Source organism: Bactrocera dorsalis, chromosome 1, assembly GCF_023373825.1.
Source record: "Bactrocera dorsalis isolate Fly_Bdor chromosome 1, ASM2337382v1, whole genome shotgun sequence".
Classification (NCBI taxonomy): domain Eukaryota; kingdom Metazoa; phylum Arthropoda; class Insecta; order Diptera; family Tephritidae; genus Bactrocera; species Bactrocera dorsalis.
The window spans coordinates 68,661,466-68,684,506 of NC_064303.1; the positions used below are offsets into that span (position 1 = coordinate 68,661,466).

The window sequence follows — 23,041 nt, forward strand, 5'->3', positions numbered from 1 at the left end:
AAAATTCAAGAGAAATACATTTCATTACTTCAACAAATATATCAAGAAAATTTCTCACAATTTCGTATCAGGATAACACAGAAAGTAGTTACCGATATCGCAGACGAAGATGTCAAATTTAAAATAATAGAACAAGAACACAAAAGAGCCCATCGCAATGGTAGAGAAAATAAAGACCAGATATTGGAAAAATACTATTTTCCACAAATGACTAAACTTATTAAAAAATATACTAAATCATGTGAAATTTGCGGATGTAATAAGTACGACCGGCATCCACAAAAACCCAAGTTACAGGCAACACCCATACCTTCGTATCCAACAGAAATACTGCATATCGACATTATAGAAATGTCCGGTGAAAAATATATTTCGTGCATTGACAAATTCACTAAATTTGTAAAATTTTTCAGGATAAAAAATAAATCAGTACTGCATATCAGGGATAAATTGATAAAGCTTCAACACTATTTCACTGTACCAAAGACTTTGGTCATGGACAATGAAGGCAGCTTTATAAGCCCAATAACTCTGAACTATTTAGAAGGGTTAGGAATTGAAATCTATTTAGCACCACCTCAGAAAAGCGAAGTCAATGGTGCGATAGAACGTGTGCATTCCACTATTATTGAAATAATCAGATGTCTCCAAGTGGAATATCCTGATTACTCTTTTAAAGAAATTGTCAACATTGCCGTTGACAGATATAATAACACGATACATTCAGTTACGAAAAGGAAACCAGCTGATATTTTCTTTGGAAGAACACAGAGAATCAACTACCAAGATTTAACAAACTTTAAGGAAATAGTTAATTCTGACCTTCGAAATGAAATAGCCAGAAACCAAAAAAATACACTAAATTATCACAACAAAAATAGGTCAAAAATAAGGAATTACGAACCTGGTGATACTATATTTAAAAAGAACAAACAAATTAAAGGGAAAACGAAACCCATTTTTAAAAAAGAAACTGTCGCTAAAGACAATACCGTCACAATAACTACTAAAGATAACAGAAAGATTCATAAATCACATTTAAAAAACTAACTGACATTTACTCTTTAGACTTTTACCTTACTGGACAACTGCAACAGTGGACACCTACGAATATGACAGCCCACTCGTGACGATCAAACAAGGACTAGGAAAGATTACAAAAGGGACGTATACAATTATCCATACTATCGACTTGGACGACTACGAAAAAATTACCAACGACGTTAGACTTACTATATACCAAGAAATTAGTAAAACAAATATTTTATTTCCACAACTAAAACATCAACTTTCCGAGATAGACAGCTTATTAAGCCAACTGCGAACAAAAAATTCAACCATTCAAAAGAGATCAATCAATTGGATAGGATCTGCTTGGAAATGGTTAGCAGGAAATCCAGATGCCACTGACTGGGACCAAATACTTTCCACAACACATAAACTGACTGAAAACAGTAACGTACAGTACACCACAAACCAATACCTTATCAAGACAAATAATAAAATATTAGATAGTTATAACATGATTGTGGATGAAATAAGTAAGAATAATAAGGAATTATTCGCACAAACATTATATAATAGATTAGGTATCGTAAAAGACGAAATTGCTAAAATTATAATGGCAACCCAATTAGCAAAACAAGGAATCGTTCATTCTCAAATTCTAAATAAAGAAGATATCGCAAATATTCTCTCTCAAACTGAGACACTACCTTTTAAAAATGAACTGCAAGCACTCAAATATGCAGAACCTTCTATGATTATTAAAGACTCACTTCTTTTATATGTAATTTCACTACCAAAAACCGAAGATACCCTTTACAATAATATTATCATACGTTCGACTGTAAAACACCTTAAACGAGTATACTTAGAATTCACCAATCTTTTCATATCCCAAAACGACAAATATGGCATACTTGGAAATTGCATTGAAATAGATGATACTACTATATGCAAGAGAAACCAACTTAAAAAACTAAACAAATCCCATTGCATTTCACAAATCCTTAGCGGAGAAAAAGCGCTTTGCGATTACCAATATGTAAACCAAGCTATAATTGAATTAATTAGTGAAGGAACAATATTTCTTTCAAATTTTATTGGAAATATTACTTATAATAATACTTCTTTTAAACTAAATGGTACTTTTCTCATAAACTTCTTTAACAAAACTATAACTTTGAATAAGCTTTCAGTAGTCAATAATTCTTAATCAGCGAGACGCTGATGCTTAAGAAGGGGGGAGTTATCACAGCTAGCATAGCAGTTATCACAGGTAGCATAGCTAACGAAATATACAACAACAAAGTTGTCGTAGCTAGCAAAATACGAGTATACTGACGAGAATGTTGCTCAATAAAGTTAAATTCCAAAAATTACAACAACAGCACATTTCGTCGGCACTAAACCAGAGCGGAAGTCGTGCCACCGCAATGTAAGCCGTTTCTTGAACAAACTGAGGTTTACTGTTTCGCTATATTATTGCTTACGTTAGCATTATAAAGTATATAGAATTAAGTACTAGTAAGTAAGAATTCGTACATATGTAAGTTTATAGTAATAAGCAAAAATTTTGTATAAAAAGAAATGTATTGAATAAAATAATTTGGAGTTCAACTTGACAATTCAAATGAGCGTGTCTTAATTATTTGGTGGCAACTATTAACTGGCGCCCGAGACTTCAAATTTAAATTGTCTATATCGGTTGAAAAAAAGCAGCGTTAGAAAACTCTAAATCGCGCATTGATAAAATTGTTGTTGCCCGCGAGCAGAAAAAGAAAAAAACAGCGTTAGGAAACTGCTGTTATCTAAACAAAGTGTTTAAAGTAACTCTAATCGCACGTTAATAAAACTTCTGTTATCCGCGTGTAAGTAACTAAGCAGCTTAACAAAACTGCTGTTATCTAAAAACGTGCTCAAAGAGACTCAAAACTGTGCATTAATAAAAACTATTGTTGCCCCTAAACAAGAAGGAATCAACGTAGAAAAGCTGCCATAACACCAAGTGCTCAAAGTGACTCTAATACGACAATAATAACTGTGCAACTGAGAAAATTATTCTCGCAGCATATTCAACTGTGTAGACAAAAGTGCAAAACCACCAAGACAACAATCAAAGCCTGAACTGTGACGTCATCCACTCCCAAGTAGCGGAGTAAAACACCTCAAAAAGGAACAAGTGGACCGCCCGAAATCAGGATGCAGAAGCTGATACTCCCGATACTGTTGTAAGAATTAAAATTAAGTTATTCACCTTTTTGTAATCAAATTTATGTATTAAGCAATTTAAAATAAATTGTAATAAGAGCAAGATTATAACAATTAGCAATAGAAAAAATTGTAAAAACTGGTGAGCCTCAGTATGGATCAAGTACAAGAAGCCATCACACACTTGACAGGCGCTATAAACGCGCAAATCGAGCAAGCTAAGGTATTAAGCAATAGAATAAATCAATTAGAAGCTAGAATCAACCCACACAGCGAAAGCGCTAACCCCAATAACCTTATTCACTTAACAGAGGCAGACCTAGCCGAAATTAGCAGATTGCCTGATAGTGTAAAGAACCTACCGACATTCGAAGGAGACCCGATTCAATTTATCTCCTTGATCCACAATGTAGAATCTATTTTACAGGACTACGAAGTAGTCAGAACAAAGCCACTGTATAGAGCCATCCTACGACATATTAGGCAGAAAATTAAAGGCCCTGCAGATACGGCCTTAATCTCTTACAACATATTCAACGATGATTGGGGAACAATCAAAAATTGTTTGTCACTACACTATGCAGACAAACGCGACCTTAGGACTCTAGAACACGAACTAGGAACCTTATCCCAAAAACACTTCAGCGTAGAGCAATTCTACGCAAGAGTCAATCACCAACTATCCCTGATAATAAACAAAATAAAGAGTCATGATTATTCAAGAGAAGCAAATAATGTTCTACTGGCAACCTATAGGAATCGAGCCATTGATATATTTATCAGAGGCCTAAACGCGAATTGTCTAGAATGCTAGTCATTCAACGCCCCAGCAACCTACCCGAAGCATACGATTCCTGCCTTGAAATTCAAAACATTAACTTAAGAAACTATTCAATATATAAAAAAAATGGAAGTAGCTCTAATCAAATACAAAACCATCAAATGAATCCAAAACCAATATTTGTACCAAGGGTATTAAACCCTGCCGAAAAAAAATTTAATCTATAATAAAAACATTCAAAATCAAGCACCGCCACCGCCCAGACCAACCAATCCTAAACCACCAATCCCTATGGAGGTGGATCCTTCAATACACTCACGAAGAATAAACTATATGAATCGACCGAACAATACGCCTATAGTAAGGCCATCCAATTATTCTTCAAATATCCCTAGGAAATCCCAAAAACTATTTAATGTCCAAACAGAGGACGAGGAAATAAATTTTATGACAGACGCCTGTCTACCCTACCCTATTTAGAACTAACTTTAAAGAACGGGGATATCGCGAAGTTCCTTGTAGATACGGGAGCTAATAAAAACTTTGTCTCCGAAAAACTTTCAAAAAATTCAATGAAACTTGAGTGTCCTTTTAAGGTTCACTCAGCCACAGGTCAAGTAAATATAACCCATAAACTACGTGGACCATTTTTTAAAAGTATAGGTATTACAAATAATTTTGATTTCTTTACATTACCCAATTTAAAATCCTTTGATGGCATCATTGGCGATGATACCCTCAAAGAATTGGGAGCAATCATAAATAGGAAAAATGACACAATAACCCTCAAGGATGTGGTACTGCCACTAAAACAAAATATCTCTAAACAAATAAATAATATTCAAGAAAACCCCTATGAACATGAAGTTAAGGAAATGATAAATAAATATTCGGAACTTTTCGGACCAGTCTCCGACAGTGGGACAATCGACACAACTGTATTAGCAGAAATTGAAACAACAAGTGAAGAACCGATATATACAAAATCATATCCTTACCCAGCCAACCTACGGGGCGAAGTAGAAAAACAAATAAAAGAACTTCTTAACAATGGTGTAATAAGGCCTTCAAAGAGTCCATATAACTCCCCATTGTGGATTGTTCCAAAAAAACCAGGTCCATCAGGAGAAAAAAAGTATAGAGTAGTTGTTGATTCTAAACGACTAAATGCAATAACTATACCTGATTCCTATCCAATACCTGATATAAACAACACTCTCGCTAGCTTAGGCGAATGTAAGTATTTTACTACACTCTACCTTACATCCGGATTCCACCAAATCAGGATGAAGGAAAAGGACATAGAAAAGACAGCTTTTTCTACAGCCAATGGTAAATATGAATTTACTAGGTTGCCATTCGGTCTTAAAAATGCCCCTTCCATTTTTCAGAGAATGATCAATGATGTTCTCAAAACGCTTATAGGAAAAGCCTGCTACGTTTATATCGATGACATTATAATAATGGGAAAAACTAAAGAGGAACACTTACGAAATATTGAAGAGGTGTTCATGCTTTTGCACAAATCAAATTTAAAAGTCAATCTGGAAAAATCCAAATTGTTTAGAACAGAAGTAAATTTTCAAGGTCATATCGTTACCGGCGAAGGTATTTTGCCAGATCCTGACAAAATATCCGCCATTAAAAAAATTCCCACACCTGCTAACCTTAAGGAATTAAAAGGTTTCCTGGGTTTAGCATCGTATTATAGGAGATTTATAAAAGACTTTGCAAAAATTGTCAAGCCACTTACCAATTTAACTAGAGGTGAAAATGCTCAAATAAAAGCAAGTCAATCCAAACGGATACAAATTTCACTAACAGAGGAGGGCTTGAAATCATTTAATGACATAAAATATTTGCTTACATCTTCTGAAATTCTGGTATTCCCAGACTTCAACAATCCCTTTATTCTGACGACAGATGCTTCCAATACTGCAATCGGAGCAGCCCTTTCACAAGGGATAATCGGTCAAGACAGACCCATAACTTACATCTCTAGATCACTCAATAAAACCGAAGAGAATTACTCGACAATAGAGAAAGAAATGCTCGCCATAGTATGGTCCCTCGACAAATTAAGGACTTACCTGTATGGAGCTAAAGAAATAAAAATTCTTACTGATCACCAGCCACTGACGTTTGCACTAAGCAACAGTAATAACAATGCCAAGCTAAAAAGGTGGAAAGCAAGGATAGAAGAATATAATTATAAACTAATTTACAAACCAGGAAAAACAAACGTAGTCGCCGATGCGCTATCACGGCTGCCAATAGAAGTTAATACGCTAACATCCACAGATGAAAATACACAACATAGCGCAGAAGAGGATAGCTCAAAGCTCATTCCTCACTGTGAAGCTCCAATTAACGTATTTAAAAATCAAGTTATATTTACAGAAGGAAAGGAGGAAATTACACAGGAAGAACCTCATCCAAGCTTCCATAGACATCTCATTAAATGTGAAGTTTACGATAAAGAAAACCTAAGTAAAATCTTGAAAAGCATTCTAAACCCAAACATAATCAATGGAATTAAAATTCAAGAGAAATACATTTCATTACTTCAACAAATATATCAAGAAAATTTCTCACAATTTCGTATCAGGATAACACAGAAAGTAGTTACCGATATCGCAGACGAAGATGTCAAATTTAAAATAATAGAACAAGAACACAAAAGAGCCCATCGCAATGGTAGAGAAAATAAAGACCAGATATTGGAAAAATACTATTTTCCACAAATGACTAAACTTATTAAAAAATATACTAAATCATGTGAAATTTGCGGATGTAATAAGTACGACCGGCATCCACAAAAACCCAAGTTACAGGCAACACCCATACCTTCGTATCCAACAGAAATACTGCATATCGACATTATAGAAATGTCCGGTGAAAAATATATTTCGTGCATTGACAAATTCACTAAATTTGTAAAATTTTTCAGGATAAAAAATAAATCAGTACTGCATATCAGGGATAAATTGATAAAGCTTCAACACTATTTCACTGTACCAAAGACTTTGGTCATGGACAATGAAGGCAGCTTTATAAGCCCAATAACTCTGAACTATTTAGAAGGGTTAGGAATTGAAATCTATTTAGCACCACCTCAGAAAAGCGAAGTCAATGGTGCGATAGAACGTGTGCATTCCACTATTATTGAAATAATCAGATGTCTCCAAGTGGAATATCCTGATTACTCTTTTAAAGAAATTGTCAACGTTGCCGTTGACAGATATAATAACACGATACATTCAGTTACGAAAAGGAAACCAGCTGATATTTTCTTTGGAAGAACACAGAGAATCAACTACCAAGATTTAACAAACTTTAAGGAAATAGTTAATTCTGACCTTCGAAATGAAATAGCCAGAAACCAAAAAAATACACTAAATTATCACAACAAAAATAGGTCAAAAATAAGGAATTACGAACCTGGTGATACTATATTTAAAAAGAACAAACAAATTAAAGGGAAAACGAAACCCATTTTTAAAAAAGAAACTGTCGCTAAAGACAATACCGTCACAATAACTACTAAAGATAACAGAAAGATTCATAAATCACATTTAAAAAACTAACTGACATTTACTCTTTAGACTTTTACCTTACTGGACAACTGCAACAGTGGACACCTACGAATATGACAGCCCACTCGTGACGATCAAACAAGGACTAGGAAAGATTACAAAAGGGACGTATACAATTATCCATACTATCGACTTGGACGACTACGAAAAAATTACCAACGACGTTAGACTTACTATATACCAAAAAATTAGTACAACAAATATTTTATTTCCACAACTAAAACATCAACTTTCCGAGATAGACAGCTTATTAAGCCAACTGCGAACAAAAAATTCAACCATTCAAAAGAGATCAATCAATTGGATAGGATCTGCTTGGAAATGGTTAGCAGGAAATCCAGATGCCACTGACTGGGACCAAATACTTTCCACAACACATAAACTGACTGAAAACAGTAACGTACAGTACACCACAAACCAATACCTTATCAAGACAAATAATAAAATATTAGATAGTTATAACATGATTGTGGATGAAATAAGTAAGAATAATAAGGAATTATTCGCACAAACATTATATAATAGATTAGGTATCGTAAAAGACGAAATTGCTAAAATTATAATGGCAACCCAATTAGCAAAACAAGGAATCGTTCATTCTCAAATTCTAAATAAAGAAGATATCGCAAATATTCTCTCTCAAACTGAGACACTACCTTTTAAAAATGAACTGCAAGCACTCAAATATGCAGAACCTTCTATGATTATTAAAGACTCACTTCTTTTATATGTAATTTCACTACCAAAAACCGAAGATACCCTTTACAATAATATTATCATACGTTCGACTGTAAAACACCTTAAACGAGTATACTTAGAATTCACCAATCTTTTCATATCCCAAAACGACAAATATGGCATACTTGGAAATTGCATTGAAATAGATGATACTACTATATGCAAGAGAAACCAACTTAAAAAACTAAACAAATCCCATTGCATTTCACAAATCCTTAGCGGAGAAAAAGCGCTTTGCGATTACCAATATGTAAACCAAGCTATAATTGAATTAATTAGTGAAGGAACAATATTTCTTTCAAATTTTATTGGAAATATTACTTATAATAATACTTCTTTTAAACTAAATGGTACTTTTCTCATAAACTTCTTTAACGAAACTATAACTTTGAATAAGCTTTCAGTAGTCAATAATTCTTAATCAGCGAGACGCTGATGCTTAAGAAGGGGGGAGTTATCACAGCTAGCATAGCAGTTATCACAGGTAGCATAGCTAACGAAATATACAACAACAAAGTTGTCGTAGCTAGCAAAATACGAGTATACTGACGAGAATGTTGCTCAATAAAGTTAAATTCCAAAAATTACAACAACAGCACATTTCGTCGGCACTAAACCAGAGCGGAAGTCGTGCCACCGCAATGTAAGCCGTTTCTTGAACAAACTGAGGTTTACTGTTTCGCTATATTATTGCTTACGTTAGCATTATAAAGTATATAGAATTAAGTACTAGTAAGTAAGAATTCGTACATATGTAAGTTTATAGTAATAAGCAAAAATTTTGTATAAAAAGAAATGTATTGAATAAAATAATTTGGAGTTCAACTTGACAATTCAAATGAGCGTGTCTTAATTATTTGGTGGCAACTATTAACTTACATACATACATACATACATATTATACATGCATACATATATGAATATATGAATAATATGTGATTTATATTTAATAAACACAAATAAGTAAAATCGTGTGATAATATTATAATATTACGAGCGAATACCCGGGGTGACTGAAGTAGTTTCGCGTAGTACTCCTTTCTGCGTTGGCGGCCTTCGGCCGCGCTTTAAAAAAATAACCCTGACCGAGCGAATACCCGGGGTGACTGAAGTAGTTTCGCGTAGTACTCCTTTCTGCGTTGGCGGCCTTCGGCCGCGCTTTAAAAAAATAACCCTGACCGAGCGAATACCCGGGTTGACTGAAGTACTTTCGTTTTGGTTATTATATCTGTCAGCGATTTCCATTTATTTTTCCATTTATTTTGATGATTGGTTTGTATTTTAGGCGACGATATATACATTATTATATTTAAAATATGAGTTTTGGGTATGAAGTGGTTATATTTTTCGGTTATCATGCACTCATATTGAAATAAAATTTGAGTTTTCGTACTGTACTGTATACTTTACACTTTATTACGTAATATTATTATATAATATTACTTATACATGTGTATATATAATATTATTATATAATATTGCTAATACATGTATATAATATTACTTATTTACTTAATAAATTTAAAAAAGAAAATATCCATATGCATGAATAAAGGAAATTTTGCGAAAAAGAGGAATTTCAGCGAATTGCCTTATCATCACATGGCAGCGCTCCATTTCGTCGTATTTTTTGGTAAACAAATGAAGTTCAAACGAGTGTAAAATGTAATTTTTAAAATAAAGAAAAAATTTTATTTAAAAAACCTGCAAAAAGTGTAAAATGTGGACTCATTTAAAAGACTATAGTGTAATTTAATTAATTTGAAGAAAAAAATGTGAATAAAGCGTGTTTAATGTGGTGAAATAGCTTCTTGAAATGGTCCAATTTGGCGAATTTTCGAACTTTAAGGCCGAATATGTTTTTAATCAGGAGGACTTCCTCTTTCCAACGGTACCTTCAAATCGCGGCGCCAAAGAAATCGGAATTGTGCCGGTCGCTGATTTTTCAGTGAGATCTGCGAACTAAACTCGAGCGAACAAATTTTAAATCAATCACCGATTGTCGGCCACCTTTGTTAAATGTGCATTGCATCTCCAGATCAAGAGAATCAAAGGCTTCTAGTAAGGTTTTTCCTCTGCTGTTGGTTCTTTTGCATTACCATTCGATAGCCAAGGCATTCAAATCACCAGCTATTATCACTTTGGTGTTGCGCCTGGCATCGCCCACTAGGTTGTCGATAGTACGCCTGTATTCTTCGTCGCTAAGGCTAGGAGGTAAGTAGCAGCTGTGTATATTAATATTATTGATAGTTGTACGAACAAAACCATCTGAAGAGAAAGGCGATTCAAGCTTTGCAAAGTTGAAAGTACATTTCCATATAACCGCTTTCTTTCGACTGTCACTTATCCAGATTACGCCTTGTCCGATTTTGTATGGTTCGCTTAGTAGAACCACATCAATTTGCTCTTCGGCAACTGACTGTTTTAACAAGTCGTGTGCCGCTTGACAATGGTTTGCGTTCAGTTGTAAGAACCTCATGTGACCTGTTGAGCTGCTTCCTTGTATATTGGGCACCTGACGCTTCCTGTAAAGTGCTCAATTTCTTTTGTACCGGCTTTCAAGCAGAGCAAATATTTGGGTTTGTTATTGCAGTCCTTTTCCTGGTGCTCCCCTTCGCCACATCTCCTGCCGAGTCTGGACGTGTCCTCATTTGTGAATGTGAATTTTGCAGTGTGTCCGTAGTCGAGACATTTAAAGCATCGCTGTGTTTGCCCTTACCCATCCAACTTTCAGCTTTCTAGTCACTAGAAGTTGTCTAGCTGCTTCAACCGGGAGTTTAATAAGTGCTATTTGGGTGCCTCCATAAGACTTTCTTAAGCTATTGATTGACGAGATCGTCAGATGAGGGTTTCCTAATTCTCTCTGCAGGATATAAAAAACTTTTTCCTTACTTGTGACTTCATCAAGGATTTTACACTCCAGTAGAGTCTCCAGGGTCAGAAGTTTAACGTGGGCTTGATACCCAAGACATTTTTTCATAGTCTCCTTAGAGTGGGTTGAAATCACTGCTCCGATCAATTGTAGCTACATTTCACCACTTTGCGTTTTGCGTATCTTTGTCACGATATTTCCGAATCCGCTGAGTGTTGAGTCGGACTTGATTTTCCGTAGCATCTCCGCATAGGAAAGGTCCCCATTTTTGATTTTAAAACCGCTTGGGGTTTTGTTTTTGGCAATTTTGCTGTCTTCTGAGCTACTACATTCCACTGTTCCTCCATTATTTTTGTTGTTGTTGCCTTGTTAATGGACCCTTTCTTCACTCAGTTGTAAGGGAGTTAAAAGAGCTGGATTAATTCCTCCATGATTTAAATCGATTAGTAATTCAGTTATGAATCTTTGTGTTTTCACATTCGCTCATAAGAATGTTAATTTGTGTTACCAGCATTTGAAATTGTATAGCCATTTTATCTCGACTAATATCTTTTATTATCTCAGAATGATACTTATTAATTTGAGTTTGAAGTTTTGTAAATTGCTCATTTACTTCATATATATTCTTGTTGATAATATTTGCTGTCGAATTGATTACAAAAATTTGCGCCTTGAGACCTTCTTTTAAATATCTTTGGTTGCTGAGTAAAGTTTTAAGATTAGATTCAATTTGGTCTTGGTCATCGGCATCCATCAACCCAAATAGCATATTGTAAATGGAACCAACCCATTCCAAAGGTGCTCTTTTTTGTCTCTTGTTATATACAATCAAATTGTGATTGTGCGTTATTCCTTCAAGGCGCCTTCCAAGAGATAATGATATGACATTACATGCTTCTTCGAACTGTGTTAAGATATGACACTGATCTTTTATTCTAGTCAAGCAATTCGGTATTACATTCATTTGTTCAAAATATGCGCGAAGATCATAGTATATTACTAAATCCCAAGTAGAGGTAATTACATCCATTTTTCCTAGTGAATCCAAAAATATTGCTGTATTAGCACTACTTTCAAGGCGTTTGCGAGATTGCTTGGTGTAAGACAAAACAGTACCAGAAGTGTAACTCCAATTATATGTTTGTCGTCCTGTTTGCTTTCTTTTGACTATTTGTGGCTAAGTAAGTTTCCTTTACCTGCTCCTTCCGGTCTTCTTCTGCTGCGCTTACCAAAAGACACAACTTCTGAATTGGTCTTTTCAATGTGGTATTTTGCAGCTTCAACATTGCCACACGAACGCGACCATCATTTCCCGGATGAGTTTCTATTATTTTAGCAAGAGGTCAGTTGGCTAGTTGTGAGTTTTCGTCTTTTAGTATTACCACATCGCCGACCTTATATTGTCTGCCGGAGTTTTCCATTTATTTCTTTGCTGAAGTGTATGAAGATATTCATTTTTCCAACGATTCCAAAAATTTCTTTGATTTTTTTGTGCTAATTTCCATTTGTTTAATGTTATCTCTTCTGTAAATTTATGACTTGTGTCCCCATGCATTTTTTATTATTATTTAGATGCACATTGCATTTAAATGCATGTGGTTGTTTATGTACATACGTATGTATGTATGTATGTTTGAAAATATATATTTATTTTTAATTGTATTTCGGCTTTGCTGATAAGTATGCATGCTCAATGATATTTGAACATATTGCCGAGGGAAAGAAATGATTATCTAAAATTAGTGGACTGTATATGTTTTCATGATCTTAAGTATTACACATTTTTAAACTTATCTTATTTAAGAAAACGAACATGTTCAATTTTGAACATACTGCCGGACTTTGTAAAGTGTTTTAACACTCACCGCTTTTGTAACTTTATTATGCTCAGTTTTTAATTAGGTTGAGCTGATGTGGACACTGTGTGTGTTTCCGCGCGCTTAGGAACTAATTTAGGATTATTTCCTATCATACTTGATGCCATAAATGGAGCACCAAAAAAAACGCGTTACGTCAGCAAAGTTGTAGACCAATATATAAGAAATAATTGAAAAAGTAGGCATTATTTTCACATTATCTGCAAATATAAATTAACTAAAATGTATTTAATTGCACCTATATTCATAAATATGCACAAAACAAATATATATATATATATATGAATACAAATGTTTACATATAAACGTATAAAAATTTAAACAAACGAGCTAACATAAGTCTGTAGCAGCAAAATACGTATAATTCTGATCATAATTTTTATTAATGCTCAGCTCTGTTCAAGCGCAACTGTTAACATTTCTTCTGCCGTGCTGGTATCTTGAACGAGTTAGCCAAGAATATTTTTACGTTCTCCTCGTCGTGAACCTTCTTTATGATGTACATTCTCTGCATCAGAAAAGCATAAGCAAAAATATAACAGAGCTGCTGTTCTCCAGTAATTATCAATTATCGTCCCATTTGGTTTAAATTGTAATCTACACATAAACGAGGAATATATAGAATTAAGCTCAAAAACAAATTAAACTTCAAAGTCCAACCAATATCTCCGACTTAAAACAAAAATTGCCAAAAAAACATTTTTTTCTGTTTTTGTTTTTAAGTCCTGTTTACTTTGGAACACACCTTGTATTATACGAATTGTTAAAACCGGTTTTGGTGATTATTTCCAAATAGCATTTTGTATGAATTTGATGAAATTGTTACTGGTTTTTTTAAGTTAAAATTAGTTAGTAAAAAAGTTAATGGTTAAAATGTGATTTTTGGTCAAATAATCGGTCGCAAGCGTCGATCGATGAGAGCTATTTTTGGTCGTCAGTCAATTTGTGATTTTTGATGAATTCACGCACAGTTTCGATGGAATTTCCGATGGAATTTTGATTGGGCCGCATGTTGATTGTCATGTATGTCCTCACGACCACTTTGAAAACATTGAAACCACACGTGCACTCTGCTACGGGATAGGCAATCATCGCCATAAAATTGTGTCACCAATTGAAGCGTTTGAAAGTTTTACCAATTCAAAAATAAAATTTAATGTTGACTCTTTGTTCGAAGCTCATTTTCGAACCGATAACACAAACATACTGACTCTTAAAACGCAATAACTTCACTTCCTGTCTATGAAATATCATTATTTTTTTAAATGGGCAACCGGTAAAGATATCAGATTCTAACGCACCAGTCGACATATAGATGGCGCCACCAGGGCGCTAGATTCAAAAAGTCCTGTTTACTTTGGAAAGCACCTTGTATGTGTACAAAGTTTCATATTGATTTGGATTCTTGAAATGCTGGTCTTCGATATAATTTTTTTTAGAGGTGTTTTTTTTTAAGTTATGGGAAGAAGTGTGAAAAGTTCTCTGATTGCCTTTCACTAGGGAGTGGCCAGAAACGTTAGTTTTAAATATGCGATGGACGAGACCAAAACGGAGACGAGTAGGTCCTTATAACATTTACTGCAGCGGCCATATAAAGAAGCGTCAATTCGGTGTGGAATTTGTGATGACAGAATGATTTTGTCGTCGAGTCCTGACATTCAGTCCGCTGGATGAGAATCTAGCCACAATCCGCATAGAAAGAAAAATGCTTAACATAACGCTGATTTCCGCCCACGCCCGACGAAAGAGAAGGATATGACCTAAGATGCATTTTATGAGCGGCTGGGCACACAGGGAAGGTCCGACATCAAGAAGCTACAATTGCGAAAAATAGATATGACCTAAAATACCTTTTATGAGCGGCTGGACACACAGGAAAGGTCCGACCTCGAGAAGCTGCAATCGCAAAAAGTAGCAAAACTGTTTTCTACTCGACTTACACTCTTTAAGAGCACTCGTCAGTAACACGACATAAGGAAATTGTGGGACAGCATTTCAAACTCCTCACGTACAGCTGCAAACGAATCCATTGGATTTCGGAAACTTCGAAAGAACAGCTGATGCGATGAGGACGTGTCGCAATGAAGAGAAAACGGAAAGCCTACCTCGCATTGTTGCGGTCGACCACAGTAAGAGCGGGGTAGAATAGATGCCGAGAGTTGCCAAATTGCGAAAAACGCTGTTGTTAACTCGGCTATAACCGCATTCGTCTACGCTAGTAAAGAAGAAAAAGTTTCCAAACTCTAATTTGTTTCCTCCAGGTTTGGGATTATACTCGACGAGCTGAAGAAATTATTACCCTTCTTTGGATTTGTACTTAATAACTGATAAATAGTTTGAAATGATAAAAAAATTGATGCTTTTAACCATTTCCTAGTTGACAATTTTTAATACTCTAGTCAACATGATTGGTGGAGTTGGAAATTGTAATAAAAAAGAAAAGCTGAAGCACTTCAACTGAATTTTTTTTTGATGGGTTGAGTTGGAAACCATAATACCGAAATTTAAAACTTCAACCAAAATGCAGTTGTGTTGAAAACCTTAATAGGTGCCTTCGTTTTTGTGAGTTTTCAACAAACTCCATTTGCTACGCCTTCGACCAAAGTTTTCTCTTGCATTTTCTGCATTTACAAAATACTTGAGAGAAGGAAAGATATGGGTAGCACGCGACAGGCATGCGAAATGGAAAACTGCTAACGTAAGAAGACTTCAATTTAGCTACTAATCAAATTTTACACTAAGCATAGTCTCTTGTGCAAACTATAAGTTTTGGGACATGGAGTCGAAAACTCTTTAGCACCTGATTCCGGGTTCCGGAGTCTTTAGCACCTGATTCCGATTAGAAGCCAGATCGTCTCAATAGCACGCAGCAGGTTACTGGAATTTATCAGAGTCCTTTTTGAGACCTAGCTACCTACATCAAGTAGTTTTGCGTATAATCTTTCGCAAACGTCCGATGGAGTAAATATATGCTTTATAGAAAATATTTACTTATATGTTGTTAAAAAAATATTAATTTTCTACTAATATTTTGATGAATTAAATAAAAGTTGCATTGACGGAGACAGGTGTGCCGAGGTTTTTGTGTATTGTACAAATATTTTTTATAACCATCAAATTTATCGAAATTTATCTTTTTTCGTCGCAGTATATCAGGATAAGACATTCTTCGTACTTATCTGCAAATGTTAATCAAACGGTAAAATGTCTGATTGTTGTACCATAGAAAGATGGTTAAGCTAGAGTTCTAACGCATAATTTGACAAATTCTCATTCTTCTTACATGCCCATCCAAATGAGGCTTCATTTGATCAACGAGTGCATGACGTTGAATTTATCGTGCGTCTATTTTGATTTTTCTGATACAGCCCTGATTAGTACCATACTTCGAGGTGTTTTCTGGGAAATTACTATTTGCTCTATGTCGGTTTAGTACTGTGCAATTTTTTTTATCTCCATACTATATTCATGCAATCCTAGTGCTCCTCCCTGCACAAACTATGGAAGACTTGTGCCACTCGGCATATCTGACTACATACAAACTATTGCACAGATTTTTTACTATATTATATACTCATGTATATTTTGGCATATAATAAAAATAAAAAAGCAAAATCGAATTATACTATCGTGCACTTATAATTACATTCGAAATAAATAGTCACAAACGCTACTTCAAATCGAATAACAGTAAAGAACAACTATACCTTAAATAACAATCTACTATTAGCACAGGTGAGCCAAAACACGAAAAAATCGCGTATGTCGGATTCTCCGTATCATTCTAAACAACTTTTCCTAAAAGGCTATGCGATTTTAAACCAGCGATTTCATATTCTTCTTCTTCTTTACTGGCGTAGACACCGCTTACGCGATTATAGCCGAGTCAACAACAGCGCGCCAGTCGTTTCTTCTCTTCGCTACGTGGCGCCAATTGGCTATTCCAAGCGAGGCCAGGTCCTTCTCCACTTGGTCCTTCCAACGGAGTGGAGGTCTTCCTCTTCCTCTGCTTCCCGCGGCGGGTACTGCGTCGAATACTCTCAGAGCTGGAGTGTTTTCGCCCATTCGGACAACATGATCTAGCCAGCAAAGCCACTATCTTTTAATTCGCTGAACTATGTCACTGTCATCGTATATCTCGTACAGCTCATCGTTTCACTGAATGCGATATTCGCCGTGGCCAATGCGCAAAGGACCATAAATCTTTCGCAGAACCTTTCTCTCGAAATTTCGCAACGTCGACTCATCTGTTGTTGACATCGTCCAGGCCTCTGCACCATATAGCAGGACGGGAATTATGAGTGACTTATAGAGTTTGGCTTTTGTTTGTCGAGAGAGGACTTTGCTTCTCAGTTGCCTACTTAGTCCGAAGTAGCACCTGTTGGCAAGAGTTATCCTGCGTTGGATTTCTAGGCTGACATTGTTGGTGGTGTTTACGCTGGTTCCAAGATAGACGAAATTATCTACAACTTCAAAGTTATGACTGTCAACAGTGACGTGAGTGCCAAGTCGCGAGTGCGACGACTGTTTGTTTGATGACAGGAGATATTTCGTCTTGCCCTCGTTCACTGCCAGACCCATTTGCGTTGCTTCCTTGTTCAGTCTGGAGAAAGCAGAACTAACGGCGCGGGTGTTAAGACCGATGATATCAATATCATCGGCATACGCCAGCAGCTGTACACTCTTATAAAAGATTGTACCTGCTCGATTCAGTTCTGCAGCTCGAATAATTTTCTCCAGCAGCAGATTGAAGAAGTCGCACGATAGGGAGTCGCCTTGTCTGAAACCTCGTTTGGTATCGAACGGCTCGGAGAGGTCCTTCCCGATTCTGACGGAGCTTTTGGTGTTGCTCAACGTCAGCTTACATAGCCGTATTAGTTTTGCGGGGATACCAAATTCAGACATCGCGGCATAAAGGCAGCTCCTTTTCGTGCTGTCGAAAGCAGCTTTGAAATCGACGAATAGGTGGTGAGTGTCGATTCTCCTTTCACGGGTCTTTTCCAAGATTTGGCGCATGGTGAATATCTGGTCGGTTGTTGATTTACCAGGTCTGAAGCCACACTGATAAGGTCCAATCAGTTTGTTGACGGTGGGCTTTAATCTTTCACACAATACGCTCGATAGAACCTTATATGCGATATTAAGGAGGCTAATCCCACGGTAGTTGGCGCAGATTGTGGGGTCTCTTTTTTTATGGATTGGGCAGAGCACACTTAGATTCCAATCGTTGGGCATGCTTTCGTCCGACCATATTTTACAAAGAAGCTGATGCATGCTCCTTATCAGCTCTTCGCCGCCGTGTTTGAATAGCTCGGCCGGCAATCCGTCGGCCCCTGCTGCCTTGTTGTTCTTCAGGCGGGCAATTGCTATTCGAACTTCTTCATGGCCGGGTAATGGAACGTCTGCTCCATCGTCATCGATTGGGGTATCGGGTTCGCCTTCTCCTGGTGTTATGTGTTCACTGCCATTCAGCAGGCTGGAGAAGTTTTCCCTCCATAATCTAAGTATGCTCTGGGCATCGGTAACTAGATCACCTTTGGGGGTTCTACAAGAGTATGCTCCGGTCTTGAAACCTTCTGTAAGCCGCCGCATTTTTTCATAGAATTTTCGAGCATTACCCTTGTCGGCCAGCTTATCAAGCTGTTCGTACTCACGCATTTCGGCCTCTTTCTTCTTCTGTCTGCAAATGCGTCTCGCTTCCCTCTTCAACTCTCGGTATCTATCCCATCCCGCACGTGTTGTGGTCGATCGTAACGTTGCGAGGTAGGCAGCCTGTTTTCTCTCCGCTGCGACACGGCACTCCTCGTCGTACCAGCTGTTCTTTTGCACTTTCCGAAAACCAATGGTTTCGATTGCAGCTGTACGTAAGGAGTTTGAAATGCCGTCCCACAGTTCCCTTATACCGAGTTGTTGACGAGTGCTCTCAGAGAGCAGGAGTGCAAGCCGAGTAGAAAATCTTTCGGCTGTCTGTTGTGATTGCAGCTTATCGACGTCGAACCTTCCTTGTGTTTGTTGGCGTGCGTTTTTTGCTGCACAGAGGCGGGTTCATATTAATATTCATAAATTCATTAATGTCGTTGTTGTTATTCTAACGGTTATGTAATCCCCGCTTGGTTAGTAAGTTGTTTGTCATCTGTTGCGTCAAGCGACTTACTTATATATGTCGAAAGCTAAAATGAAAAACATGTAGTTAAAATTAAATACATTTTTGAAATATTATATATGAATTATAAAGTGTTTGAAATTATATATCAAACTGTTTGATTTGTAAGATCAAACTTTTTAAACTCAACAAAGAATCTTTAAATTCTTACCGCTGGTGGGGGAAAAATAAAGACCTTAGTCGAGCTGAGAATATTTCATTCTAGTTTTATTTATAAATTTGGAAACCTTATATACTATTTTAAAAGTCTAACTTATCTAATTAAATATATATACATATATTTACAGCACACCACTTGGGGTTGTTTTTAACTATACAATACAATACATGTGTGTGTGTGTGTGTGTGCTGTCATAGAAGTATAATTTATATTGCTTGGTTTGGGTTGTTTTCAAGTGCACATGTGCATTTCTAATCAATTGCCCAAACCTAAGTAAATATGTATGTTTATTAGATATTTCTTGAGTGCATGCGTGTCACATATTAATACATGCGTGCCTCAAATGTGTTTGTATGCTGCATATCAATGCATACATTTTTATGTGTTTATTTTATGTATATGTGTATGTATGTTCAATATATTTAAACTACTAGTGGACTGTATGATTACAATAGCTAGATTATTTCTTATCTTATTTAACATTAAAATATATATAAAAGATTTAAGTATAATATTGTTGTCCTTGCCTGGCAGCAACGAACATGTTCAATTTTGAACATTCTCCCGGGCGACAAAATTAACTTACAATTTGTGATCGTGTCATGTTCGCCAACTAAGTGACGTTCACGATGACTACGAGCCTTTCTATGTTGAATTAGTTTGTTCATCACTATTTCTGCAAATTCGTTACAACGGTATCCTGCTGACTTTTCATCTTTCACATTAGACGACGGTGTACCTTTGATGTGACACTTCTTTTTTTGTAATTTAGTATTATCCTCTTCACTGCATTCGCCTTTCGGTAATTGTTGTATGTGTTTGATTGGTAGACATGCCATCCGTTTCTTCTTCTTGGCCTTTGGATTCAGTACTGCATCTTCTATTGTCATAGCCCCATCGTCAACGACTTTAATTGTCTTGTCTTCATTTGGCTCTTCATCAGGCGGTTCCAGATCCATTCTTTCATCTGTAAAAAGATAACCCTCTTCCCTACTTCCTCCGAAGTGAGGACTCTCCCGGGGAATAAAATACCTGTTAACGTCTTCTCTTCCCGTGGTAGCTCTCCAAGATTCCTTTTGCTCTTTTGTTTTGTCATTGATTTTACGAAGAAAGTCCTTCTCCTTCTCCGACTTGATATCCAGCTCTGACTTCAACATCTCATTGTTTGATTCAAGCAAAGATATTTTGCTCTGCAAAACGACACGTTCCTCAGCATCACGCATTAGCTCCTCATTATGTTTAGTCAACTTGGAAATCTCCTTCTGTTTTAACTCCAACACACAATGCAAACTATCCGCTTCACCTTTCAGACGCGCCAGTTCCGACATACTGGAGTTGCGTGGCGAACTAATGCCACTGCTGCGATCCAGGCTCTCGTTAAAGCTGTGCTGTGAGGATCGTAAAACCGAAATCTCATCCTGCGACAGATTTAACTTGTCACGCAACTCGCGTTCCCTATTCTCATTGGAAGCTCTAAGCTCATTGAGTTCCTTTGTCAGCGCTTGCACTCGTTCATTCAAGTCATGTTCGCGTTCTGTGGCCGCCTGGAAGCGGGCGGCGTAGGCAATTTTAGTGCTAGTAAATTTTTCACGCAACTCTTGCTCGGAAATCGCCAATAAATTGAAACGCTCTTTTAATTTGAGTTCGCGTTGTTCGGCTTCATCGAGTTGTTGTTGCTTTTGCGAAAGTTTGTTATCAATTTCTAAGCGATACGAATCGAGTGTACGCTTATCTACCACAGCTTGTGCTTCCAGTTGTGACTCGAGTGCTGCGAATTTTTCTTGAGCAAAAGCTTGGTAATCGGAAAGACTTGTTTGTGCCTTCTCCATTTCTGTGGTTTTGAGATCCATTTTGAGCTGCTCAGCTCGTTTTCTATCATCTTTTTCTTTTGTTACAAAAATTATTTGTTTAGTTAATGTATACACTATTTCATATACTTGCTGTTCTAAGTCTTCCACTTCCGTTTTATAATTCGTTAAGTACGGTATTCCACATAGTTATTCATAATCCTTTTCTAATAACCTCCACATATTTCTAATGTGGTTTTCACAAGTTTCTAGCACTTTTTCATTGGTGCTAAATAAATTCATTTTCCCTTCATCGATGTAATATCGAAGACTGTGTGCTCTATTTTGCATTCTCTGCACTAGAGATTCAGTCTTTTGGTCTTTTACTTTAGACATGTCCGCAATGTTCGACATTTTTAATTAATATTTTTTACTAAACTGTTCTTATTCTTTAAAAAAATAGTTGGAGGTTATTGTTTTGGTCGCCTGGTTGACCTTGCTGTGCCTCGATTCACAGCCGCTGAATATATAATTTTTTTAAATAAACAGTTTTACACAGCGTTTAGTTTCGTACTAAAACGGCTTATGTGATCAAATGAATATGCGGGAATATGGACCCGTCTTACAATTTCTGTATTAATTTGCCTGTGTAAATAACAGGGCTTTTATATTGCCTATATATACGTATATAATAGGACTTTTACACATGTTGCCTGTATTTTATCCATACAGGTCTTACAATTTTGGCTCGAGCTACTTATCCGGCTCGAAGGACCAAATGTTTGAAATTATATATCAAACTGTTTGATTTGTAAGATCAAACTTAAACTCAACAAAGATTTTAGTAATCCTTACCACTGGTGGGGGGAATTAAAAAACGTCTTTAGTCGAGCTGAGAATATTTCATTCTAGTTTTATTTATAAATTTGGAAACCTTATATACTATTTTAAAAGTCTAACTTATCTAATTAAATATATATACATATATTTACAGCACACCACTTGGGGTTGTTTTTAACTACACAATACAATACATGTGTGTGTGTGTGTGTGTGTGCTGTCATAGAAGTATAATTTATATTGCTTGGTTTGGGTTGTTTTCAAGTGCACATGTGCATTTCTAATCAATTGCCCAAACCTAAGTAAATATGTATATATGTTTATTAGATATTTCTTGAGTGCATGCGTGTCACATATTAATGCATGCGTGCCTCAAATATGTTTGTATGCTGCATATCAATGCATACATTTTTATGTGTTTATTTTATGTATATGTGTATGTATGTTCAATATATTTAAACATAAGTGAAATTTTAATATTAGTTTATTGGATTTAATTTTAATCTATTAATAAATTTAAATATTACAATAGGGAATTAATACGTCACATTTCAATGTTTGCTTAATGACTAACTCATCCTTGCTTAATAACTGCTACAGAAGGTCATCTCGATTATTTTACTTCTAACGTATAAGACGTATAAGAGCGTATTGATATTAATTTATTGTTTGAGTGAGTGTAGCAATGTCACTCCTCCCATCTTAAAATATTGCAATGTCCTCATTGCGTTTTTTGGTTTTTATTATTTACAAAATAAGTAGAACTAAAATGTTAACAGGTTCATGGGATGCTTAATAATATTAGTAAATGCTTTAACCCATTTGGATTGTTTTTTGTTTTGTACAAAATATTAAATATTTAAAGACTAAAACTAAATTGTAAACATAAATCAGTTAGACATATTTTTTTCTTCTTTTAAATTGGCTTTTGTATTTTCTTACTTTTCTGTTTTTAAACTTTACTACATGATGTTCCCCATCAGACTCGGTTTGAACAAGTCTTACTCTTTTATA

The 23,041-nt window shown here is 35.9% G+C and overlaps 2 protein-coding genes across 2 annotated transcripts in view; one reads left to right on the forward strand and one right to left on the reverse strand.

Annotated features, from left to right (window-relative positions):
* Positions 1-23,041, forward strand: part of LOC125780360 (uncharacterized) — a 114,428-nt gene that overhangs the window by 45,490 nt on the left and 45,897 nt on the right. The window lies entirely within an intron of this gene.
* On the reverse strand, positions 10,424-21,250 carry LOC125777858 (glial fibrillary acidic protein-like). Its single transcript, XM_049453874.1, has 3 exons — positions 19,987-21,250; positions 19,232-19,247; positions 10,424-10,553 (listed from the first exon to the last, which is right to left on the reverse strand). The coding sequence occupies exons 1-3, from the start codon at positions 21,248-21,250 to the stop codon at positions 10,424-10,426; spliced, it is 1,410 nt and encodes a 469-aa protein (XP_049309831.1).